At 37.2% G+C, this 27,386-nt stretch overlaps 1 protein-coding gene across 19 annotated transcripts in view; it reads left to right on the top strand.

Annotated features, from left to right (window-relative positions):
• TCF4 (transcription factor 4) overlaps positions 1-27,386 on the top strand; it is a 353,245-nt gene that overhangs the window by 204,354 nt on the left and 121,505 nt on the right. For 13 of the 19 annotated variants that reach the window (XM_068562349.1, XM_068562347.1, XM_068562343.1 and 10 more), the window contains 2 exons: positions 23,017-23,146; positions 23,634-23,683. In XM_068562349.1, coding sequence (XP_068418450.1) covers positions 23,017-23,146; positions 23,634-23,683 — 180 coding nt within the window. Of the gene's footprint in view, positions 1-17,882; positions 18,004-23,016; positions 23,147-23,633; positions 23,684-27,386 lie in introns of those variants that run through there. The other 6 variants (XM_068562364.1, XM_068562346.1, XM_068562342.1 and 3 more) reach the window with 2 other exon arrangements.

The raw sequence follows: 27,386 nt of genomic DNA, 5'->3' as shown, positions 1-27,386 counted from the left end.
GCGACCCCCGTTTATAAAGATTTACTTGTGTGGCTTCGGTAGAGTTTAATACTTTTTAAAAATGTTCTTGTTAATTTTATTTTTAGGTATTTTCTAAGCAGGATTTTTTTTTTTTCTTCCATTACAGTTGTTAATTGGTTAGCTGATGTACAGGAAAGTTGTCTTTTTTGCGTATGTTGATCTTACAACCCATAATGTTACAGAACTTTTTTACTGGCCTCTGACTGTTTTTTGTTTGTTTTTGTTTTGTTTTGTTTTAGTTGATTAAGATTTTCTAGGAAGAAAATCATTGGCAAATATTGACAGTATTGTTTCTTAGTTTTATCAGCCTTGCCTTTTCTGACTTGAGCAGAGAAACTTCTAGTGCTTCATTCTTAAATAAATCGACTTCTAATAGATTAAGGAAACTTTCTTACAATCCATGACTTCTTAAGATGAATATACCCGTGTGTGTTTAAACCCGTATATGTATAAGAGAATTTACAACTTTAAGTCGTACTAAAAGAATTCCTGAGATAAGCCCTGCTTTGCCAGTTTATAAAAATTTTATATTTTATATATCTTTATATGTTATATACATTTATATTTTATTTAAAATTTTATATAAACTGGCAAAGCAGGGTTTAATATAAAATGGAAAACAGGGTTTGTCCCAGAAATTTTGTGACTGAATGCAATAGGCCCCTTGTTATCCAGGGATATTGCTTGTTTCCTGTTCCCCCTGGAGGGTAGCCTGTCATTTTCTTTTTTGTGTCACTTTGTCTAGTTGACATCTTACCTTTATGATGCTCATGTTGAGGGCATCGGGAAATTTTCCTACTTCTTTCTGTGCCTTAAAATAGCTTATGTAAGGCAGGACTTTTTGAAATTTGGGAGAAATTGCCTGGAGCTGGTTCTTTGGAAGTGAATTTTTGACTAACTTTTCAATTTCTAGCTCTCTGTATGTCAACTGGGATAGTTTTTATTATCCTAGGAAACATCCATTTTCCAGACTTCATAATTTATTGCATAAAATTATACATAGAGTTATTTTTACATTGAAAAGTTCCTTATCCATATCTAAGATTTGTGTACAGATATAGTTTGTAATCTTGTTGATTTGTCTTCTCTCTTTTTCTTTCTCTCTTTTTCCTTCTCTAGTCTTGCCAGAGGTCTGTCTTTTCTTTGATCTTTTCAAAGAACTTTCTTTTGGTTTTGTTGATAATCCACATTTTATTTAGATTTCATATATATTTTAATATCTCATTTTTTTTAGTATTTTGAACTTTTTCTAGCTTTTTATATAGTATGCCTAGCTCACTTAATTTTATTTTTACATATTCTAATATGCAATTTTAGGCCATAATTTTTCATTTGACTACCGCTTGGGCTGCATCCCACAAGATTTTTTAATATACTATCAATACTACCATTGTCATTGATTTCTGTATTGTTTTAAATGCCATTTTAAAATTGCTTTATTATAATGTTTTTCATGATGGTCATGCAATTATGGTTTTGTTTTTAATTTCTTTATTACATTTCGAATGGGGAAATGGTGTGGATATTTCCTACTTGGGGGTGATTCAGTGAGATTTTCTTTGTGGCTTCATCTGCTATTAGTTTTTAAATATTCCATGTGCATTTGAAAATAACAAATTTTCTAAGTTTTCTCTATTTCATATAGTAAACAATGTCTTATTTTCAGTCTGCTTGCTTAAATTTCTGAGAGAGATTTGTGCTAGTCTACCACTTTGATGATGGATTTATCAATTTCTCATGTATCTGTACTTTAAAAATATACCTCAAAGCTAGGTCATAAATAGACATTAGAGGCTCATGAATATTTAATATTGTTGGTGGCCTAGAGTTTCATCAATGTGAAATATACTTTTTTTTTTCTTTTATTAATTTTGCCTTGGATTGGCTTTCAACTGATAGTCATGTTGCTATCTGTGCTTTCTTCTTGTAGATTTTATCTTACATATATTCCCTATCTTTTTATTTTTCATATTCTCATTCTGTTTTATTCTTGGTGGTCTGTTTTACACAGCGTTTAGCTTTACATTTCTCTAGCCTAATGTGACGGCCACTGTATCTTAATTGAGGAATGTAATCTCAAAATAAGCACAACAAAATAAGGTTACACGTATAGTTATTAAAATACATTTATTCTTGCCATGTTAATTTTTGTGTTTCCCAAGTTTTCCTGTTTAACTTCCATCCTTTTCTTGGCTTGATTACATAACCTTTGTTTTCTTTGCTGCTCTCCCCCGCTAATAATAGGAGAATTACACATCTTATTTTTTCCCTTGTAAAAATTACTCTTTCATTTTCAACTCACAGATTTAAAATTATATTTTCTATTATAAGTCTAGAGTTGGTTACTATCTATATATTCCCTGAACAAGATAAGAATGAATCTTAGAACATTTTTAATTCCCCACTTTCTACTTCTGCCTACCTCCTTTACCTTCCAAGTTGAGATCAGTTTATTTCCTTCTAGATTTTTCTATTTTTATTGCATCAACAATTACATGGACTCTACTCTTGGGTTTACTTTCTACATCTTACTGTTTCTTGTGTACTGTGCCGTTTATTTTTGTCTTTGTGGTTATACATCCTTTTGTAATTCTTTCAGAAGTGTGGGAGTATAAATGTTCAGAATTCTTGCATTTTCTGTATTGTCTTTATTTTGATCAACATTTGGAATGTAATTTTGCTAGATATGGAATTCAAGTTCTGAAGTCATGTTCCCCCTTTTTCCATCTCATACTTGCCCTGGCTTGCCTAGCACCTCTCAGTACAGCACCTCAATTAATCACTGATTATTTCATCAGACTCCCCTCCAGCTCCATTTATGTGTTGACCCTGGGATTCAGGCACCATGGACTCAGCTCTTTTTCCTGCAGTCTTCTGGCTTGATTTATGATTTTTGTTTTCCCACTATAGAGCCAATCCATCTACTTTTATCTTTCAAGAACAATTCAAAAATTCCTAGTCCATTGAAGGTGCTCTTTTTTATTTTTCAGCATTTACTAGTATGTATATCTTCTCTAAATCTGCACATACTTACAGACACACACACACACACACACACACACACACACAGACACACACACACAGGAGCATTTAGGAGATGTGGAGTAGGTGGGAGAGTAGAAGCATACGTTCAATCTATCATCCCAATCCAGCCTCCCTACATAGAACTTAAAAAATTTTTTTTTATTATGCTATAAAACACATAACATAGATTTTACCATCTTAACCATTTCTAGTTGTATAGCTCAGTAGTGGTAAGGATGTTTTACACTGTCAGGCAATCAATCTCCAGAACTTTTTCGTCTTGCAAAAGTGAACCTCTATACCTAAACAACAACTCCCCATTCTCCCCTCCTCCACAGCCCTTGGCAACCACCATTCTACTTTATGTCTGTGTGAATTTGACTACTATAGGTACCTCTTATAAGTGGAATCATACCATATTTATCTTATTTCTCTTAGCATAATGTCCTCAAGGCTCATCCATGTTGTAGCATGTGTCAGAATTTCTTTCCTTTTAAAGGCTGAATAATATTTCACTATATGTAGATACCACATTTGTTTAATTATTCATCCACTGATGAATACTTGGGTTGCTTCCACTTCTTGGCTATTGCACTATGAAAAAGATAGGCCTGCACAGAATTGTATACATTCTAAATGCTTTTAAAGACGGTAAAGAAGGGAAACTGATATTATCCTCATAAGTTAGAAAACTGAGAAGTTGTCATTTATTCTTTCATTTTATTTATCCATTAATCTGGTTGTTAAGTTTGTACTGACTATCTGCTATGTGTAAGGAGTACTAGGTACAAGGACACAAAGACCCCAACTTCTAGGATCTTACAGTAGGGGTGGAGGCGGATGGGTAGCAACATCGACTTGAAATCCTAACTTCAGAGTTGGGTGATTTTCAACACCGTGCATGCTGGAGACCTGGGCTAGGTGCAGGGGAAGGTGGGGAGAGAGGCATCTCTATATCAGACTGATGATTGAGGAGAGACTTCCCAGCTGAAGTACTGTTATTTATTCGTGCTGTACATGTAGGCGTGGGTTACCTGCTGTGTTCCCACCATCTAGTACAGTGCCTGGCACTTCATAAAAAGCAAACCAAGAGGGGCTTCCCTGGTGGCGCAGTGGTTGAGAGTCTGCCTGCCGGTGCAGGGGACACGGGTTCGAGCCCTGGTCTGGGAAGATCCCACATGCCACGGAGCGACTGGGCCCGTGAGCCACAATTACTGAGCCTGCGCGTCTGGAGCCTGTGCTCCGCAACAAGAGAGGCCGCGATGGTGAGAGGCCCGCGCACCGCGATGAAGAGTGGTCCCCGCTTGCCGCAACTGGAGAAAGCCCTCGCACAGAAGCGAAGACTCAACACAGTCATAAATAAATAAATAAATAAATAAAAGAACGTGAATTACTTTAAAAAAAAAAAAAACAAACCAAGAATCAAGGAACAAAGAAAGTTTTCCTGGGACTTTCCTGGTGGTCCAGTGGGTAAGACTCCGTGCTCCCAATGCAGGGGGGCCCGGGTTCGATCCCTGGTCGGGGAACTAGATCCCGCGTGCATGCCGCAACTAAGAGTTCACATGCCGCAACTAAGGAGTCCGCTTGCCATGGCCAGAAAGATCCCGCATGCTGCAACTAAGACCTGGAGCAGCCAAAATAAATAAATAAATAAAAGAGTTTTTAAAAAATTTAAAAAAAAAGAAAGTTTTTCTGACTCTCACTGGCACTCGCTTTCCTCTAATGTACTGTCTCAGGGCCACATGTGACAAGTGGTCCATGGGTATCTTTTCCTCCCTCCTCCAAGCAACTCCATGAACATGCACAGTTACCATCTCTATCCCACAAATGAAGAGACTGGGGCGAGGGGCAGTTAAGTAACTTGTCTAAGAACACTTGAACCCTGGGCTCTTTACCTCACCCTAAAGGCGAGACCCTTCATGGCTCTTTGGCTGCTTCATCCAGATTATTTTGGCCTCTGTTTTCAAACTCTTTCCTACCGTCTGAAGCTCCTGTTCCTCTGGGGACCAGGTATCTAAAGCTCATGAAGGAAGTATAACTTTCTGCCCCCTTGAGGAATTAAAAAGCACAGAGCAGCCAGAGTGGAGGTAAACACCAAACCTCAGAGGACCTCAGTGACACCAACATAGCTGGTCACACATATGTATAAGACTTGGCACTGCCCTTCTAGGCAGCTTGTTCAACTGAAATCACATCAGTCATTCACGTTTGAATCAAGACAGGTAACGAATGTCACTGAAAATGTTTCAATTCAATGCAAAGATTATAAGAAAAAAGGAACCATTTCCCCGCACACAAGTGTATAGAGTATTGCAGAGCATGCCCAAGTTATTCATACGAGAAAACACGTTTTGCAGTTTAGCCCTTCCGTACTTACGTTTCTTCTCTTCTGTTCTACGTTCATTATTTCCCTAGCTAGTAACTGGCCCTTAGTTAATATTCCCCTTGCTTGATCCACAACTTTTTAGCTGATCTTCTTTTCCTGCAAATTGGTAGATTTTATTCCTATCTCTCAAGACTCTCTCGTCCATTTCTTCACATTCGGAGAGGCCTAATGAGATCTCTGAGCGCTGAAGTTCGCTGGACAGTTGTCATTTGCGCTGCACTCACATTCAGAGTGCCCTAAAGTCCTTGTTTGGGAAGAGGATGGGCATGGTGAGAGGCCTGCTCTGAATTAGGAGGACTTCCTAAAGTACCGACTGAAGCTCTTTGCAGTTTTGCTCGGTTGATTGAATGCTTGTTCTTGTTCTTGAGTAATGGAGCACCCCACCCAGAAACCCCGTTCTCCGGGACACAGGATGACCAGGATGGGACGCGAGCTGAGGGTGAGAAACGACATCGTCCCTTTGATCCACTGCAGGGCGCCTAAAAAACCTTTGATGTGCTGAAGGCTAAAAATGCACAGCTTTTTTCTTCTGCAGATTGACAGGTTGATGATTGAGCAGTAGCCAAATCACCCAGTTTTAGCAAACAGCTGAATTTTGACTTTTATAAACATTTAATGAATACATTTGTATTTATGTCAGCTTTAAAAAAAAATCCAGCTGCTGGCATTTGCTCCCCCATACCTTTTTTTACCTTCATGCCAAAATTAGAGTATTTCAATATTTTAGAATTTCATGGTGAGCACCTGTGCAGGTGTGAGGGCAATACGGATGCACAGGGAGAATGTGCAAGGCTGGTTGTCTTGTGTGCTTGCTGGGGATGTGAGTTTCCTTGCGAGGGCTGTGTGTGCTGCCCGCCTGTTCTTGGACCTCTGTCACTTCCCGCCTCTGCCTTGCAAAGGAATGGAGCATTGTGGCACAAGGGCAGAGGGACAAAGTTGTGAACTGGTCCTCAGATCAGGTGGGACTTATGCTTCTTTCTTGGGCCAACTGCTTGACCTTTAGTGCGGTGTCTCCCAGGACTTCGTCTCCACGTCAGATTTAACAATTCTGTGACTCTAAGAAAGGGACCGAGTCTAAATCTTAAAGGAATCTGCAGATTTTAACCCCACTGCTGGTGTTCAGAAAGCACGCTGAGTCTCAATCTCCTTTGTTATGTTTAAAACATGTAGAATTTGTTTTATTGATATGTTAAACTTCTGGAACTCTTTTATTATGGAAATTTTCAGATACACAAAAAATAGTGAAAATTGCAGAATGCCCTACCACCACTGAGTTTCAACAGATGTCATCATTTCCCAGTCTTTTTATATTGCATCCTTTCCACTTTATGCTTCTAAAATATTTTAAAGCAAATCCCAGATAGCATATTATTTCACCTATAAATAATTCAGGAGCATCTCTAACAAATAAGCCCCCTCCTTTGCTTTTCATGGCCACATGCTGGTATTACAGCTAGCAGAACTATCAATAATACTTTAATAGCATACCGAGATTTTCCCCAGTTGTCTTGCAAATGTCTTTTACAGTTGGCGGGTTTGAATCAGAATTCAACCAAGGTCCACACGTTGCATGTGATTGTCATGTCTCTTAAGTCTCTTTAAAATCTGTAACTTTCCCCATCCCTCCCGCTTTTAATATTATAACTGGGTCATTTTTCCTGTATAAAGTTCCAAGTCTGGACTTGGCTGATTGCTGCCTTGTGGTGTCATTTATCGTGTTATTCTCTTCTCCACATTTCCTGTAAACTGATAGTTGGATCTAAAGGTTTCAATGGATCTAGATTCCTTCTTTTTTTTCATGGATTATCTTGTATACATCATTTTGCTTCACATCAAGAGTTAGATAATATCTGGACATTCTCTTTTTCATGTTACTTAGATTGATCAGTGAATTCATGTGCTGCCAGCCTGTTCCCCCCATCCAAAATTTCCCATCATCTGTCATGTATTGGCTTTAGGATCCACTGATGAGTATTTCATTGGAGGTTACAAAATACTAAAGACAAATAAAGTTAATGAAGTTTCTTCTCTTTATTAAACCTTATCTGCAGTGTGATCACCTATAATAATTCCTTTTGCATATTTTTACAGCTTTTTATAGTATTTTGCATTCTTCCCTCTGCCTGAATGTATAGGATGCCTTGGAAACCTAACTCATTTCGCTAGATGAGTTGAGTGTTTCCACTCTGCTAACTTGTTTATTCATGTTTTCTTACACATCCATAAATGAATCTTAGGTAGCATTGTGATTTATGTCCAGTGCTTAGACAGTTTCTGGAACATGATAATGTTATTTATTGAAGGAATAACTTTCATGAGTTGTCCATGTCTTCTAAAGACATTTTTTTGCACTCCTAGATTCATTGGTGAAACACAAAACAGTAGGAGCCTGAAACTTGAACTGTAAAAAGTTCTTCATATGTCATAATTTCCCCAACTCCTTTAGCCATGATTGGCATTTTAGGCAAAGGAAAAGAAGTTGCAAGAGCTGTTGTCTGTGTTGGCAAAAGGAGGGAGGACGGCAGATAGGTTTGTGGGTGTTTGAATGGGGACAGTCTACAAATAAACAGGTAAATGTAAATCTATAGAAATATGTACATACATAAATACACACAATCACGCGCACACACAGCTCACAGCTGGTATATCCCAGGTTGCCCTGACAATTTTACAGCTGTATGCTAGAATACTTCCGAGAAACTTGGCTTTGAATGTGGAACATGCATTTCAGAGCCAAGATCGTGTCGGGTCCTGAGGGAAATGGATCTTTGTCTCTATGACATGAGTGAAACCTGGATGGTTAAACTATTTTGTATTTGGGGGTGCATAAAACTTGCTTGAGATAGCTGTAAAAATTGTATGTCCAGTTAAGTAGTTGACAAATCAAAACAACCAAAACTTTTACTAGATACGATTAGTAGTTCTGAATATAAAAATGCTCTCCAGGAGAAATAAAATTACCATATAGGAAACAATGAGTAGAGGTCTACACAGTGTCCAAGTAGGAGATCTACTAGGTTTGGACAAACCAGAAATGTTCAAATATTCATGCTTAACTTGAGCAGGCTAGGTGTGAATATTCTAAGGGAATTGAAAGCCACTTTTACTTTAAATAGGTTTAGGTGTTGACAGCATTCCTCCAAAGTAATTAAAAGATAATTGCTGTAGTAATTTTTTTTTTTTCAAACCATTTCCTTAAGCACTTTAAAAGAACTTTTGTTGGCCACAGTTCCTAATCAGAACCTTTGTAGCCGTAGATGTCTCAAAGTTCAGGAGTTCTTTGCATTTTAGGAAGTTAATAGGGTGCATGTAACATGTACTGTATAACCCGCCATGGAGTCTCGTGCAGCATCCAATAATGAAATAGATGACTATTTCTATAGCAAACACACAAGTGGTCACGGGTAGTAGGATAAAAAAAATAGGATTATGGAATATCCTCACATCAATTCAGGTCAGGTTGGGTCACAAAACTACAAAATGTTTTCAGAACTTTTGGAAAATCAGAATTGAAGACAAGGGATTGTGGACCTGTAAATGAACAAAAAATAAATGAATAGATCAATATCTACCTTTTCTGGAGGGGAAAAAAAAAAGCCAAGTAACAAATCAAGCACATATTATTGTTGAAGGATTTTAAGCCCATCATATAAATGACTTACTTCTTTCAGTTCACATAAGATGTAGAAATTTAAAATAAGGAAGGCCTATCTACGTGGCTAAAAAAAAATGCGATTTAAACAGTTTTAGAAGTAGCACCTCCCGTCTACAAAAGCTTAGACCTTCAACCTGTTTGTCTCTCAACACCTGCTCAGTTGGAAGGTCTGCTGTTGCTGGCAGGCTTAGAGAGCTGACTTGTGTGTGAGCAAAACAGCGTTTATCAGTGCATTTTGCTGCTGCGCTTTTGTGGAGCGAATGGTGCTCTGAGGTCGTTCTACTGCAAAGCAGGCTCTTACGAGCACCCCTGCAAGGAGGTGAACGAGATGAGGAAGCTACAGTAGGAAAGTGGGAGAGTCTACATATTTGCTCATCGCAGGCCCTTCTCTAGATTTTGGTCACGAGCATTAGTAAATTACCAAAAAAAATAATAATAATGATAATAATAATGTCATACCCAACCTAGGGGAAAATGAGACTTGATTTAGCTTTCATACTTTAAAAAATAATAATAATAATAATAATGTCATACCCAACCTAGGGAAAAATGAGACTTGATTTAGCTTTGATACTTTTAAAAATCGGTCAAGTGATCTTGGCCCTTTTGTATTAACATTGAAAGGTTTGTTTTCAGTATTTTCTACAGAAAGCTCTCAGATATTTACCTGATAAACCTCTCTGGCAGCTTTCACCTGAGCTATGCATGCACAAAAATAATCAGATTATTCTTTATCTTGCTGTAAATAAAGTTCAAGCAAGATTTCTGAACTGAAGATAATCTTCATCCTGCCTTTTCCTACTATCTAGGATTATTTTGCAGAACCCTATGAAGTCACTCAAGTATGTTATTTATAACAATCGTAAGCTCTGGAATCTGCCAAAATAAGAAATATTCTAAGGAACATCATGATTTGACTAAAGGACTGTGGAGGAATTGTTGAGGATGCTTAAACCTGCAGATTCTTTTTGGAATAATTGATCATACAGGATAGGTGCTGCTTTTTTAAAACATGCTTTTTCTTCAAATGTAAATTTACCACATCATTTCATACTTAATCATTGATTTAACAAAACTACTGCTAGGTTTTTCTGAATGTTCATAAACACAGAGTTGCCACGGACATCTATGTCCACATATTTTTGTATACTTGTCCAATTATATCCTTAGGGTAAAATTCTAAAATTGAAATTTCGAAGTCATGTGATTTAAAAATTTTGCCGTACATTTTAAATTGCCTTCCAGAGAGTTTCTACCAATTTACATTTTCATTAACTATATATGAAAGTGAACGTCCTCACTGGCAGTTGAAAATTTGTCTTATTGTAATTTGCCAAATATCTTTTCATATTTATTGCCAAATTTCAAATTTATTCTTTCTGTAAAGGATGGTTCATATTCTCTGCCAACCGATTTAGTTTTTTCTTAATACAGTCTAAGAGCTTTTTATCTACTAAGGGTATTTATTTCTCCTTTGAACTATTTGTTGCAAAGATTTTTGCAAAATTTTTTTTTAACATCTAATTTTTCTATGTCATAGCTAGCAAAGCTCTTCTCTATTTTAAAATTTTTTAAAAGTTTGTATTTTATTCTGTTGCCTTTATGTTTTATCCTTTGCATCTAAATACACATAAAGTATGAAGCAAAGACCCACCTAATTTTTTTTGTTAAGTGCTGAACAAATTTTTGGTGCCATGTATTGAATAATGCTTGTTTTCATGTTGATTTTTAAGTGACACATTTATCATAAATCTCTCTATACGTTCTTCCCCATTGCTATGTCTACCCCTCTGGCAGCAGTACCAGAGTGTTTGTTTTAAAATATATACGTATATGTATATGTAGTAGGTTTTCCCAACTGACTTCTTCGTAAAAGTTTTCTGAGTTATAATAATAATGCATTTAGTTTTCCAGGTAAAATTTAGAATAATTTTTGAATCCTGTGTTCTCCCTCTCCCCACCCAGTTTTCTCTGTTGGGCACTTTGTTTGGATTTGCATTAAAGTCCAGTCTAATTTTGAGTTATCAGATGACTTTTATGCATGTACTTTTCTGTGAAACGTTTGTGTGAAAAGATTAAGAAATTCGGTTCCTTGAAAAATTGTTATACGAGATTATTTTGTTCTTTTAGACGTGTTTGTGCTGCTGAATCCTTTCATGATTTTTGTTAAATTGGCTTGTGAACTAGTTCAGGTAGTGTCATACGCTGAATATCTAAATATATTTATAATGAGGAATTATGAGAAAACATAATAAAATATATACCAGTTCTACATCCTTGGAGAGAAAATGGAATATAGCTGGATACAAATGCTCTATAATTACTATCAGGAAGCTTAAAAATCACAACCCTGTTCTAATTCTGTGAAGTTAGTTGGTTGCTTGCTGTTAAAATATCATTTTCCTCCTGACACTTTCAGGCTGTTTTTAAAGTGGTATGTGTAAATGTTGAGTAAACTGAAAGAATGAACACTGGTTAGTTCACCTCAGAAACATTTTGTGGCACAAGTGAGATTTGAATGGAGTTTTGAAAGAGAGACAGGCTGCTGTTTAAGTGGGGAAGGGGCAGTGTGGCTCAGGGCAGGGCCAGGCCGCCGTATTTTTGAACAGACCTGAAGCTCTGGAACTGGCAGTGGCTAGAGATGGGGAGAGAGGAGAGGGCAGTGGGGAGAGGCCCAGATGCCATGGGACTCTTACTGTACATAGGCTGAGTTGAGGGGAAGATACCCGTGAGGATATTCTGCATCTCCAGTGCCTGAAGAGTGGCGGCTCACAGTGTGTGGAAGAGGGAAGAGAGGCCTGAAAGGTAGCTTGGGACTCGATTAGACGTCGGCTGTGGGTCGGGGGATGAGTATTTGCAAGCTCTGAAATATTTTCTGAACACAGGAGCGCTCTGGGCTTTAGAAAGCTAAATTCTGACAGCAGTATATGAACATTCTGGGTGGGGCTGGGATCAGGAGGAGAGGAAGGTGGAAAGTAGGCATCCATACAATTTCGTGACATTTTTACCATGGCAAAATAATTGAGCTTTGAGGATGTGTCCTATCAAAGCACTGTACTTGCATCTTAGAAAAGGAATCGGCAAACGCTGGCCTGGAGCCGATCTAGCCCACAGCCCATTCTTACAAATAAAGTTTTATTGGAACACAGCCTCACCTGTTCATTTACATACTATGCGTGGCTGATTTGGCACCACAACAGCAGAGATGAGTAATTGCGACAGAGACCACGTGGTTGGTAAAGACTAAAATATTTACTCCCTGGCCCTTTAAGAATATATTTGCTGGGACTTCCCTGGCGTCCAGTGGTTAAGACTTTGGCTTGCAATGCAGAGGGTGCGGGTTCAATCCCTGGTCGGGGAGCTAAGATCCCACATGCCTCGTGGCCAAAAAACCAAAACATAAAACAGAAGGGATATTGGAACAAATTCAATAAAGACTTTAGAAAAAAAAAAAGAAGAATATATTTGCTGACCTCTGTCTTAGAACATTGTTCTTAGTAGTTAGTGGTGCCATTCTGGAAAAGTTAACATAATCAGAAGAGTTCAGACAAATTGTGCATGGATAGTCTAAGAAAGATTAGGTCATGTCACTTCCTATGATGAAATATACCAAAACTTTGTCTTGTGTTGAAGCCCAGGTCCTAAGTCATCGCCTTGATTATCTTATTTCTGTCTCTAGTTCTGTCTCCATTTCTGTGGTCATTTCCATTTCCACCAGCTACACTGAGTACCTACTATCTTCTGATCCTGTCTGACCCATCCTACTATCCGTAGTCAAGAAATTCGAATCCCAGTGCTAAATAACATGTTTAGATTTCCTTGCTGCGTACTCAGGAAGAGTAATTTCTCAGCCAGCTGTTTTAAGTTCTCCCAGCCTGTTTCCTATGTTTGTTCCCCAGAGTAACCGTTCCTTTTAAAACTCTCCACAATCCATTCCTCTTTTCCTCGCCGTGTCTTTGTTCCTCTTCCCGCAGTGTCTTTTCTACTGGAGGCCTGTGGCATCACTGAATCTGTAGCTCCCAGGTAGTGCCTGCATTACCCGAGCTGTTCCAGATTCTCACTGGAACCTGGCCTCTTAGGGATCAACCATCTGACAGCTCGCCATGTTTAGGGAAGTCCAGCCATTTTTTCACCCAAACCAATCACAGATAAAAAAAAATGTAAACCTTCATGCATGTGTTTAGACGAACATACAACTAAATTCTTCATAGACTTTACAAATTCTGCCTCTTCAAATATGTTCTGAAGGACTGAGAGAATAATTAAGGAGCAGCAGAAGTTCTGTGGAAAAGATGTGTTGAGCCCTTTGTGTATTAAGGGTCAAATTTTAGGTTTCTTATGAAGCACTTACAAGGGCGATGGTTCTCTTAAAGAGCAGTCCAGAGGCACAGGAAAAAAGTTGAGGACAGGACTGAATATGCAGGTGTAAGAGTTATATGTTGGGCTTCCCTGGTGGCGCAGTGGTTGAGAGTCTGCCTGCCAATGCAGGGGACATGGGTTCGAGCCCTGGTCCGGGAAGATCCCACATGCCGCGGAGCAACTAGGCCCGTGAGCCACAATTACTGAGCCTGCGCGTCTGGAGCCTGTGCTCCGCAACAAGAGAGGCCACGATAATGAGAGGCCCACGCACTGCGATGAGGAGTGGCCCCTGCTTGCCGCAACTAGAGAAAGCCCTCGCACAGAAACAAAGACCCAACACAGCCATAAATAAATAAATAAACCCAAAACTTAAAAAAAAAAAAAAAAAAGAGTTATATGTTTACTAGGATAGAGATGGAGAAGTTATCTTCATGACGGGAATCTTTGAAGTCATTCATGTAAGCATATTCACTAGTTAGTTAATCGACTACTTAATTATTTAATCCAGTTGGCATTTATTGAGGGCATACTATGTACCAGGGCCTATTGTACTAGAGGCCAGAAATACAAAGATGATTGAGGCTCATTTTCTGCCCTTGAGGAACCCCCAGACTACAAGGGAGAAATCAGAGGCGTAAATACTTCCTTGTCATTCAACATGTAATGTTGCAGCAGGTGAATTTTTTCAGAGGAAGTGCAAGGAAAAGTCTAGAAGGAGGAGGACTGAAATTGGAGAGGACTGCAGTGAGGGAAGACTGGGGAAAAGAAATAACAAGAAAGAAAAAGCATTTGAGCCTCATTAGAGAAGATAATTGACCACACTATGGAAATCAAGGTTAGAGACAAGAGGTTAAAATTAAGGTTAAAGACATGAGGCAGTGGAGAAGCAAGGGCAGTGGGCAATCTCAGAAGAACTGAGATTTCAGTTGCTCAAGAGGGCACCCTCGAACACCCTCTCCCTCCTTGTACATATGTATGATATGTATGTGTATTGCTTGTATATAATAATATATCATATCCCATTTTAACTTAACATAATCGTGTTATAGAATATATATTGGATTCATATATCATCAAATATTTTATATATAATACATATTTTATATATAATACATATTTTATATATTTTATATGTATTATATAATTGTATATATACAATTAATTAAGGCTCAGGAAGTGTTAGGAATTTGCTAAGCACTTTAGATTATCTAAGTGAATTCTTACAACAGGTAGTATTATTATAATACCAACATTTTTCAGACAGGGAGCCTGAAGCCTGCCAAGGTTAGACACACTGTACAAGCTTATGCAGGGGGTAAGTGGCACTCACACCCAGGCCTGCCCTGCGTGACTTGAATTTAGAAGCGCCTTTGGACTAAGTTTAAGAGATCAGATTTGGTGTTAAGATGAACTGGAGAGAGAAAGAGATTGACTCCTTTTAATGGTGGGAGTGAGGGCAGGAGGGCCCGAGTGCACAGAACAGAGGCAGGCAGTGTGTGGGGTAGAGGCTAAGCACAGGTTTTGATGTCAAGCCTAACTGGACTCCAGTCCTGGCTCTGCCACTTGCCAGCCACATGGCATTGATGAGGCCACGTTTCCACCCTGAATGTCCCCGTGTGTCCATTGGGGTCCCATCTTCTGCCTTGTTAGTACGTATGTAAAGGAACTGCGGTTGTGCCTGGCTCTTGGAAGACACTCAGTTACGGTAGCTGCTACTACTGTCCCTTTCACCCTCACCACCCCTCTCATTCCACATTTCCTCCTCCTCCTCCTTATCCTCTTACTACTACTATTATTGTTTTTTTCCTTCTTTTCAAAACAACTTTTTAGTGAAGTATAGTTGATTTACAATGTTGTATTCATTTCACATGTACAGCAAAGTGATTCAGATATATATATATATATATATATATATATATATATATATATATATATATATATATATATATATTCTTTTTCAGATTCTTTTCCATTACAGGCTATTACAGGATATTGAATATAGTTCCCGGTGCTGTAGAGTAGGTCCTTGTTGTTTATCTATTTTATATATAGTAGTGTGTATCTGTTAATCACAAACTCCTAATTTTTCCCTCCCCTCTACTACTACTACTGTTATTATTATTATTATTATTATTATTATTATTATTATTATTATTAGCAGCAACAGTAGTAGGAATGACTAATGGAATAGATTTATCCTAAAACAACAAAACAAAACCCAGAATAGTTATTTAAGTCCTCAACTTGATCAATAGCAACGGTTCTTCTGTATCATTTCAATATTTAGTGAGCTGTTGCCATGGCAGATCTCAGTACGAGGCTCAGTGGGAACTTAAGATATGGATAAGTCTTTGCCTCGTTAACTACCACATAAACTAATTTGGCCTTCATGCCACATATTCCTGAAAGAGAACTTTAGGGGGGAAACTGTTAATGCTCACTGAGCGCAGACCTCTTGAAGCAGGAGGCCATGTGTCGCTCTGGAAGGGTAGTCCGGACTTAATTTCACGATGATTCAAAGATTTCATTATGTATTTGCTGCTTCTCCAGATAACCTCCATTTCCTCATGTCACGCGGTAGGCTGTCATCTTATGTACAAGTTCAGATACTTATCAGGATACCTTATTTTAGTAAATCTCATACCGTTGGCTCTTCGACTTTATATGAGCACCTGTTTGAGTTGCTGATTAGTAAGCAGGATGAATGAAATTCTGGCCCCTGTCCTCCAGAAAAAGAGTCTCTACATGAAAATGGGTTTTATAGATTCTTGCTTAGAGGGAAAGGTATTTATAACAACCTTGAAGTGGAACCTCTCCCACCCATATGAAGAAGAATGACATGTGACAGTTCACTCTTCCTTTATTTTACTAAAATAGCAACCTGGCCAAATATACTTTTCAGCACATTTAATATAGCCACATGTTTATATTTATAGGAGAAGTGGTGCTCATTCCCTAGTATGTTAACAGGTCTTATTCAAATTTGTTCTGTTTTCACTTCGGAACAAAATTGCTGAAGAGAAACATTTTAAGGCAAGTAGTGATTACAGCATACTTACCAGGTTATATATTAAATAAACTTCCTGAATTGAGAAGGTGCATAAACTGAAAAGCAGGTAGTTATCTTAAATTCTATATTGTGTATATAAGATTTCTTCAAATCCACTTATGCTGTAGGTTACTCTTTGCTTTTGTGTTTCCTTTTTGCTAAATTTCTACCTTCTCACTAACAAATGCAATCCTCCTTTGAATATGTAATAGATGACCTGGGATTCCAGAATGGATTTTCAGAAACCAAGGAAAGACCTCCTCACTTTATTGTATACAATAAATAATGTATTTTTTTTTAATTTGAGAGGTAGTCAAACAGGTGAATGCATAAATCTTGTCAACCCTTGGGCAGTTGTAATTTCCATACCAAAATGCATGAGTTTTTACCTGACTATTACTGTGTTATACATTAAGTATAGTTACCATGACAACCTTTGCATCACATTATAACATTTAAATATAAGGTGTTGTGTGTCTTCATAGGAAAAGACAATATATTTGAATTTTTGAATGTATGGTGAAATACAATCACTACTAAAATGAATAATTTTGTTCAAGGTCAATTGAATTCTTTAGGAGTTATGCGAATTTCCAACCAAAACTGTGAAGTGCATTTATTTTTTGTGATGTCGTGGGGGAAGCAAAGTTTTTTTTTTTAAATTGTACTTGAAAAATACCACATAATGGCCATTCAGTGCCTATAATTGGCCTTGCAAAGGGAAAAACAAAATTGAACTTTATTTGATGTCATTTTTCAGTGGCTAATGTACTAGTAAGAATTTGAATTTATTTAACATCACATGATTGATCAAATTCTATCAAATATAATGCATTTCTTATTTTTGCATACCCAGTTGGTTAACTGTGACTAGTTTTGATCTCACGTATAGTTGAATTAACCGTAGCAGTTTGCTCATGCTTGCAAAAGAGCAAAATGAAATGAGCCGTTGATGTAATCCTTGTGGCAGTTCCAGGAAAATGGCCACTTAAGCTGAAATTATAGAGATTGATTGTTGGCCAGTTTTTTATTAAGCATGGAAGAAAACTAGCCATTTCTTCTTGCCAGTGTAGCTCTAGGCCATGAGGCTGTCACCACTGTTTATATAGACTGCCATATTTAACTCTTTTTCAGTTCTTTCCTAGTGACTTTTCAAAATTATTATCTCAGTATATACTTTTCATTTGAAGGTGGTGTAGGGGATCTAACTGACATTCACAACTTTTGAGGAATCTTTTAAATAATAATCAGCGGATCATAATATGGGGCCATGAATTGGAGGAAGGAGAGTGTGTGCTGGACTCCAGCTCTGCTGGACATTGTACATATGTTGTTTCATCTGCTCCTGATAACTCTGTGATAGAGCTTTTCTTATTCCCTTCTTACAGAGGAGGACAATATGGTTTAGAGCAATTGCATAACCAGCTGCCACTCACATTTCTCGTATGCCTCTGAGCTAGAGTTCGACCTTTCTGTCCGACCTCAAAGCTCTCCATCTTACCTTAAAAGGTTTGGATTCAACTTCTGACTTGTTACAATTCGCATTATACTTTTAAAGTAGAAATGACAGACGTTGACCAGAGTCCTTAAAAGAAAATCGTTGCTAAAGGATAATTTCAATAATTTGCATTTCTCTCCAGTATAACAGCAATCTTTTAAGTCCCTGATTACGAAAGTTATCCTTGCCATCTTATCTTTCTAAGTTTCCCGAGTCCTCTTTTGTTGAAGCATAAGACCAAATCAAAATAAACTATAAAGGTATATTCCTGGACCTTCAGGTATCAGGAATAAAGAGTGTCCAGAGACTGACCTTCAGTTTTGAGCTTTGAAGTTCAAAAGCGGACAGGTGGAAATACTGTGTTCTTCATTGCCCTTTGGTGCGAGATATCTTCTGGGTTGCAGAGTAAGTGCCAACAGCAGCAAAATTATCACCCCCTCCTGCTACTATAGTAAGTCAGCAATGGCCCTTCTGTGGTCAAAATGGCAAATTCAGCAGCAGCTTTTCGACAGGGATTTGCAAAAACTTCCCCATGGCTGTTAGGAATCTTATTCAGCAGTGTCTTTGAAAACCCAATTCTGTGCAGAATTAACTATGTAAAAATGACCTCGGTTGTGAATTAAGTTTTTTAAACAAATCTAATTTATAATTTTTCTCAATGTATATTTTGCATTTGGCACTGCAGTCTATTAGATCGCTCTACATATATCCTGCATTTGTAAGTTTTAGAGTGGTTCAGAATTTTATTTCCATATTAACAGAAAACCTTGTAAAATTCCTGGCTATAAAGAGTCAGTTCGCTATACAAAGCCACTATACATTACTTAGGTTTGTGATGAAAGAATGGAATTGCAGCTGTGTGAGTACTAGAATACCCAAACATGAATTAGACTCACAAGCATTTGGCAATAGTTCAGAAAAGGAGCTTAATCTGGTTTCATCTGAGACTGCTTTTCTGTTCTCCAACATCCCCCCAAGATGTTGTGTCTGATATCGGATCACAACGTAATGGGAGTGACGCAAAATCAGAGAAAACCCTAAGAAACCAGGGTCACGTTTGATTTTCCCCAGAGATTCCCCACCCCCACCCCCACCCCCGCCCGCCCCGGACTTCTTTTTTTTTTTTTCTCTCTCCCAGATTCCAACTCTGAAATTCAAGGTCATCCACCTATTAGGTGAATTAATTATAAGCCAAAAAGCAGCATTCATCGTATTCTGATCTCACTCATATCTGTAATTAAGGGTAAATATAATCTTCCTTTTTAGAAATGTACCACCCACCCATTACATTTAAAGTGCTGACTGAAATGAAATAATAGTTCAGCGCAAGATGATTTTAGTTTAACAAGAAAAAAGTTGATCGTTTAAGCTTGAAGCAGTTAGTTCTATTTTTGATTACCATTCAGTTATAAATCTAATTGGAGAGAGATGCTGCTTTTCTGTTACCCAAGTTTAATTCATGGTTTGCATTCTTGGTTGCATAAGTAAAGTTTGATGGTTGATCAAGGATGTTAAAAAAGCTCCCCACAAAAGCAATAGGGAGCAGCGTTGAGAATGTGTTAGAAAGATAGTCTGAGACCCAGATCTGATGTGAAACAAAACGTTTCATTGAAAGGGCCCCTTACAGAATGGCTGCATTTGGCATTTGAGTGGCTATGTTGGGACTGGGCCTTTGCTGAAGAATTGATTGCAGAGGGTGGACCCCCAAATGTTTAAATCGAGTTGACAAAGTCAGTATATTTTATTCTTTGGTTAGGGTATTTTAAGTCAAAATGGTTGGTCTTTGGAAGAAAATAAGGAGCGAATAAGGGGAAGAGATCGGCGCATCACGTTGCAGGCAGTTAAACAAAATGCTAAACTCTGGCTTTAAGATTTACAGGTTAGCTCTGCGAGATGCCACATCTTGCTTCCAGTGTTTCCTGGCAGGCTAAGGCAGCTCTCTACTGGGACCCAGCATAACCGCAGAGCATGAACTTGCACAATGTGAAAACCCGAAAACCTTTATAATCCTATTTAAGGCAAAGTTGCCCATTTTGAAAGTAGACTTTAGCTTTTGCACTTAACTTTTACTAAGTATAAATTTGTCTTCAGATATGTATGTATATATGTATATACATATATACGTGTGCATATAAATATGTATATATACATGTAGGTAAATTCGTATATAAATGAATGCCATATCTATTTTGTGCAATATTTAATTTACCTTAGTAAATTGAATGGCATTAACTTTTTAAAATTCATAAACTCAGGTTTTCAGCCAGTGGAAAAAATTTTTTTATCTTTCTCATAGCTGAAGAGAGTTAAGTGCGTGATGTAAAGGCCAGACAATAGTAAATGGTCATTGTTCATTTACAAATGTATTCTACAATAGGAACTCATATATTTTTATCTTAATTTTCCCTAGGGGGGTGATTAGAGCCTCCCTTAAGTGTGAGGAAATGCTTATTTTGGTATGCTTTAGAAGAATGATTCTATTGTCTGAGTAAAAGAGAAAAAGGAACAAACAGATCTAAAAAGAAAAAAACAGGAATGTGCTTTGTCCAAAAAAAAAAAAAAGAAAGAAAGAAAGATCAGCGCAAGCCACTAAATGTTTGTAAGTGCTATCTGCTCTGAGTCCTGTGTCACTATACATAGTTCATGTCATGTAAGAGTTGGATGCGTGATTTATTTACAACTGGCCCATGAAATGACTTTCTTTAAAATTAACAGCAATAAGGTCAGCCACAGCCAGTTAGCTATCTAGTTATCATTTTATATGTTTCACAGCTCTATTGTGAATGCTGCTCAAACACAGTACAGCAAGCCTGTTTGTTTTTATGTTGACCTATTGAATGCATCTACTTTCTTGGGAGGGAAAACCTTTGCCACCAGGACCAACGAGAATTAAGCAATGGTTAAGCTCATTAAAAAGACAGGCAAGCACTTCGACCTATCCGCTCAGCCCTTTTTGGAATATTTTGTATAATTTTAGAAAAAGAAAATTGCAGAAATAGGGGTAATGTCTAAACTACGGAGTTATCAATAATATCATTTTCAAACTCCTCTTTCCAATGAAATGAAGGCTCATTTGTAGATTTCCCAAACTGTAAAGAGGTTGTGATTTAAATCATTCATGGCTTTATTGATGGAAATTGCAAAGAAAACTTGGACTTAAGTAAACAGACTGTCAGTAAGATTTACCAAGAGCGAAATTTCAGGTTGAGATTCTAAAATTTTTAAATGCCACTCCTAAAGTGAGAAAGAAATCATTTGATGTTATACTGTTGGATTCCTGATTTATAGAGAACTATTTTAAAGAACTCTCTATTTTAGTTTGTCATTGCCTTGCATTTTGTTATCTTTCCTAAATTCGGAAGAGGCAGTAATTGAATATTCGGATGTCAGATTTTTGTCTGGTAAATGATCTGGTTGTATCAGGTATTTGGTAAATATTAAGATATTCAAAATGAGTTGATACTCAAAATGTCCTTCCATCCTAAAATCTCATCCTCGAAGTTTTATTTTAAAGTAATGTTTATTATGTGTCCCTTGGAAAAGTCTTAAACTGGAAGCAGTGAAGGCAAGCTTGTCAGTAGCTGATTAGTCCTTTATATATGACTCATCCAGCCCTCACAAAAACCCCTCGGAATAGAGAGGTTCTCTTTATGATATTTAGCTATATGGCGGTGGAAAGGGGAGGTTTGAATTTTTGATTTTCCAGCTTATGGGTCATATTTGACCAACTGCTTTCACTAGAAGACATGCCACTTTGTTGAGCTATTTAGGAATCAAAAAGACTGTCTTAATTTAAAACAAGGACCCTTTGTTTTAGTTGGTGACTGCCTTGTGAAATTTTTCAGTTCTCAGCGGGTTAACCAGGGAACAGGGGCAGAGTCATAATTGGCCTATTTAGAGTATTTTGCATGTGAATAGTGTGTTAGTGAAGCATCCCTAAGTCTGTTGTGAGTGACATGGTGATTAGAATTTAGATTAGGGAAAACACATTCTGTACTTTATCAAGGACAGTAATTAGTTCAGTCAGTAAAAGTTGATTACAAGTAACGATAAAGTTAGATTTTTAGTACTTAATTTTAAAATTTCTTTATTAAATAGTAAATTTGTTCTGAATATAAATGGTAGTATCTACACTGGTTTTCTTGCATATCAGAATAATTAAAAGAACAATGTGTTCAATGCAGAGTATAATCAGGCGATTTATATATTATGGGTAAGTTTCTGTGTAGCTTTTAGAGACTGTGATATTATTATATAATTTTTCGTATGTCATCATTTTCGAAAGTTCAGTGATTTGTCACGCCATGATAAGTTAGTGATATTTGGGAAAGTTTTCTAGTGTTCAGGTAAATGTTTCATTTGTGGGGATGTGTTTTAGTTTCTGATAGTCCTCAAGAGGGCATTCTGAAGTCCTTTAATGTGTTCCTGTTAGCTTAGAATGCCTACTATTTCTATAATTCTGGGAGTCAGTTTGAGGATTTGAATTTCCTCCTGGTTCAGTTGGCATTTTCTGTTCTGGGGGTGCTGTGTGAATTCGTGGAGGGTCATGCAGAGAGGCAGAGTTCCCAGCTGAAATGAGCATCTACACTCTCCCCCAGTGTGAGCAGCAGGGGGAAATTGTGTGCATTCGAAAAATCAGATTCTCCCTGGTTCTTGTTAAGGGAAGGGCATGACTAGTTCCCAGATATAAGCCTATTTCTAGATAAAGAAAATATTAGCCTTGCATAAATGCCCTTTACTTATAAGATGAAAATGTTAGTCGTCTTAAAAGATGAAAATCTCATTTAATGAACATCACTGCCTACCTTCCTCTCCAAAGTAAAGAACTAAAAATTCACAAACTTTGGGATAGCTTCTTAGAGGGCTTTTCTTTCGCTTTCTGTCATGTTGGGTTTTAATTGTTTCAAGCTTAGCAGATGCTGTTTCCTTTATTGCATTGGTTTAAGTACTAACAAACAGTTGGGGAGGGTGGCAAATGTAAAAACTTAACCTTATATGTTTGTTTTTCCTTTTTAACCTTTTAGCAGAGTCTCCTTGGAGGTGACATGGATATGGGCAACCCAGGAACCCTTTCGCCCACCAAACCTGGTTCCCAGTATTATCAGTATTCTAGCAATAACCCCCGAAGGAGGCCTCTTCACAGTAGTGCCCTGGGTAAGGTATTCCTCTGTTTGAATGCCTGAGTTGATTATTAGTAGCTTTTTCTTCTTTTTCTTTCTTTCTTAATATCATCCTCTCAAACTATCCTCACCCCACACCCCTAAAAAACCATAAAATTATGCTCAACTGTCGGGCTCATGACTCTCCCACCACCCCACCCCAGTAATACGTTGGGTGGGTATGTTAACTTATAGTAGCAGGAGAACTATTTTGGTGTATGCTTATTTCTTGTTTTCTCTTGGCCGCCCATCTAAGGAACCTCTTTGAAAAAGCAGAGCATTAAAAAGTTAAATCTCTTCATTTTTATGAAAGAGGCAGGATTTGATTTCTGCCAGAAGAAAAGATGATAGCGGTACCGACATTTTGCTAAAGTCACGATTTGAGAAAATCTGGTCGGATCTAAATGGCTTCGTGGTAGAATCTCTTTTAGTTAGGAGAATGGGCATGCAGGGGGCCTCACAACATCCTCATTTTCTTTCAGAGGTTCAGACAAAGAAAGTTCGAAAAGTTCCTCCAGGTTTGCCATCTTCAGTAAGTACTGCTTGTTTCTGCTTTGTATACTGTTTATTTTGTTCTGCTTTGTATTGATGCCAAGGAGATAGGAGTAAATGAGGTTCCATCCGCCAGAGTGGTGTGTTTATCTAGAATGTGGCCGAGGTGGGAATGCCCTGCACCTCCAGCCACCTGACCCACGTTGGAGTGATTAATTGCATATCCTGGAAGACCGGGTGGGTGTGTTGATACTCAGCTGGTTAAGCTCTGAAGAGAGCCTTGAAAAGGTGCCTGAAGTTCGAGGAGTTTTACCTGCACAGAGCTTTCAGGAGAATGAGTATTAGTTTCACGTGTTGGTTAAATTCTTTGTCGGTATTATGATGATTTATGGATTTGCATGCGAAAGGAGATTTGTGGAGAGGATTTAGGGAAAATTTACATGGGTTTCAGCCCAGAGTGCAGGGAGAATGTCTCTATTTTCTAGAGAGGGGACTGAATAAAGGCTGCAAAGGTAGCTGCATCAGTAGCCATTTGTGTCTGGAATACCAGGTGGCAACTAGAAGAATCCAGCTGGAACCAAAGGCATTCTGGGTCTTTTTAATACCTGGTGCTATAAGCAGGGGTTGCTGCGGTCTCTCCAGTTGCCAACATAGCAAAAGTTGGTTGTAATCATAGTTAAATACATGATATCTTATTTTCAATCCATATATATATATATTTTCGAATTCGAGCTCCTAGATAATTTAATTTTGTTTAGAACTGGTCTGTTTCTAGAAATTTCCCCCTTATGTAGAATAAAAATATGAGTTTCTCTTTTCTTGTCTCCTGCTTACTTTCTCCTTTTTTTTGTTCTTCCTTCCTTCCTATGATATATTTATATATATATATATATATATATATATAGTTTTAATTTAATTCTGTGTTCTGTAGGGCACTAGTATTCATTGAAAAGAATGCTAATGAGCCTTATGAGTTCTTGTACTCTAAAATAAAATTAGATTTCTGAAAATAATATTACCAATCAGTGTTCGCATATTAGTTTTATTTCATTTTTAATAAATTAGAAGAATAATAGGTTTTGCAAATGTGCTGAGATTAGATTAACCCAAACACCTGTGTGTTTGACTTGATTTCAGTTCAGTGCATCCAAAAAATTATTAAGCGAATATATCAGAATAAGTCTTATCAGGGAGAAAAAACAAATTTTGTATGCTGATTATCATAGACTCGGTAATGTTGAAGAAGCGTCACAAAATTATCCATAAATATATAAAAATATTGTGTAAATAAAACTGCCAATGGTGTATGAAATAGTCGCTTTGGACTACCAATAAGTCATTTAAAAACATACTGAGTGGTTTATTCTTTGAATTTCTGTGTCGTCTTGAAATTGGCTAATATCCCTGTAGGTTTTTATAAGCATATTTTAAGCTTGAAATTTGTGGTAGATTTAATGTAGATGAAACTTTAGCTTTTAATAGCTTTTATAACAACTTCAAATGATATAGTCCTCACAGCTGTTTACATTTTAAACATGCCTGAACCTAATACGGACAGTATTAAATACAATAAGTGGACCTTTGAATGTTCTAAAATGATGGAATAGCTCTTTGCTATAAAAGCCATGCAAAACTTAAAGCTATAGTACACTGTTTATGCCTCATATTCAAATAAACTTAGTTTATTTTTTCCAGTGCTAAAATTATGCAGAAATTTGCACAGTTTCTAAGGAGTGCTTTGGTGTGACAGTAGATATTATCTATGCATTTAATCATTGTCAACAGCAATTTCTCATAATTCATTGTAAATCTTTAAGTATTTCTGTAGAGCTAACTGGCCACTATAGAAAATTTCACTGGTATAGTTTTTTCCTTTGCTGTTAAGACAGTTATGTGTTGCTGATACGTTGTCAAATGTTCAGAAGTATAAAAGTATCTTTCCTTTCTTCCCAGTAAATCAGGAATTGGAAATGTAATTTGTATTATTTAATTTTTGGCTTTTGGTGGTCAGCTTAGGGTTTCCTCTCCTTTGAGAATTTATGTTGGCTGAACGTTTTAATTGTCCTTAAGGAAAATTTTGGTATTTTGGTCCATAAGGAACGCTTTTTTGAAAGATAAGGAGGAAAACTCAGTTGAAATGGAAATTTTATCCTTGTTATTCTTTTGTTTGTTTTGTTTTTTGTTTGTTTGTTTTAAGCAAGAAGAAGTTAGTTTGGTTGATTTTAGAATCCAATCTTCTATTTATTGTCATTACTTAAACAAATCTCAGCTCTCTTTTAATAGCAGTTTAACTTAGTTTATGTTGCTTTGTTATATGAATTGGATTGCTTATTACTGATAACAAAATCCACATGCCTTATCACTGCACAAAATATATATTTCAATTTGATCTAAAGAGATGATCTGTATTAGATACTGTAACACTTTTGCCCCAGTAGATCTATATTTTTGTATATTTAGACCTCTGCCATGCTTAGTCCTGTTTTTAAGCTCAAATAATTTTTATCCCATAAGAGCTACTTCTAAAACTTACTTCAATATGTATGAATATTTTTATGACAAATAAAAAATTGGGGATAATAAAAGGTTTCTTTTGGAGTGATTATGACTAGATAAAGACATTTATACGTTTTCTTCAATACATATTTACCATGATAAATAGTAATAAATCTGTCACAATCTGTTCTGTCAACTCACTTTTTTTTCTTCTTCTTTTCGAAATGGGCCCTTTCTCTTCCTTAACATAAAGGAAGAAAATTTAAACGGTAACATCTGTAATCAGATATTATTTATGGCACGACTAGGGGGCAGAGACTGGACTTCTCTTGCTGCCATTAGGCTGGATCTTTGCAGGAAATTGGGAGAGTGAGGGGCTGGACTGGCCCTGTTTTTGAAAATAACCGCAGCATCTGTGGGAGAGAGAAAACATAAGCCTGGCCCAACATTGTGCCATGGATCTGGCAGGATCCTTGAATGTGTTTGTACTGTGCACAGCATCTAGAGACCTCGAGTCACTGTGGAAGCATGACAGTGATAGGGTGGCGGAAGAACCAGCCTGCAGGGTCGCAGTGCACAGGCGCAGTGGAGGGAAGGGAGTCTGTCCCCTTGGAGAGCAGAGGCCTGTAGTTAGGGCTGGGGTGATGTTTTTTTAAAGGAAAGGCTGTGTGAAATTGACAACTATCTAATTGCCCACAGGAGCCTTGCTTAGTACTGGGGAACATTTTTGTGCTCTCTCTTCCCATTTTAGCATGTTACTCTTTTCAGCCACATCTCAATGTCTTATAGCCCTCATCTTTTGATAGGACTTTAACAATACAGCTTTGTTTTTTTTGTTTGTGGTTCTTTTTTTGTGTGTGTGGATGCGAGGATTTATCTTGCCTATCTAATTTCTTGCATCTGCACGTGAACTTCTTTGTTCGATTTCTACATGTTGTTTTTTTTCTTTTTGAAACCATACATCATCTTGAACTTAATAGCTTTCAGCTTTACTGCTCTGTCCAGCAAATTTCCTATCTTTGTATAGCCTAATTGTCATACGTATTGAATCATGAGTTAGTGCAGAGAAAATTATACCGCGTTAAATCACATTTTTTGACAAAATGTCCATGATTCTTAGAAATTAACATGGAAGCATTAACATCTAGAAAGCAAAAAAAGAATTTTTTTTAATGTGGTGCCGTTTTAAAATATTTCTTCCAAACACACAGAAAAAACACAGAAACAAAAGACATTGTCTTTCAGAA

Source organism: Eschrichtius robustus, chromosome 14 (genome assembly GCF_028021215.1).
Source record: "Eschrichtius robustus isolate mEscRob2 chromosome 14, mEscRob2.pri, whole genome shotgun sequence".
Lineage (NCBI taxonomy): Eukaryota > Metazoa > Chordata > Mammalia > Artiodactyla > Eschrichtiidae > Eschrichtius > Eschrichtius robustus.
The sequence above is the reverse complement of the archived record's forward strand: the minus strand, read 5'-3'. Positions and strand labels throughout refer to the sequence as shown.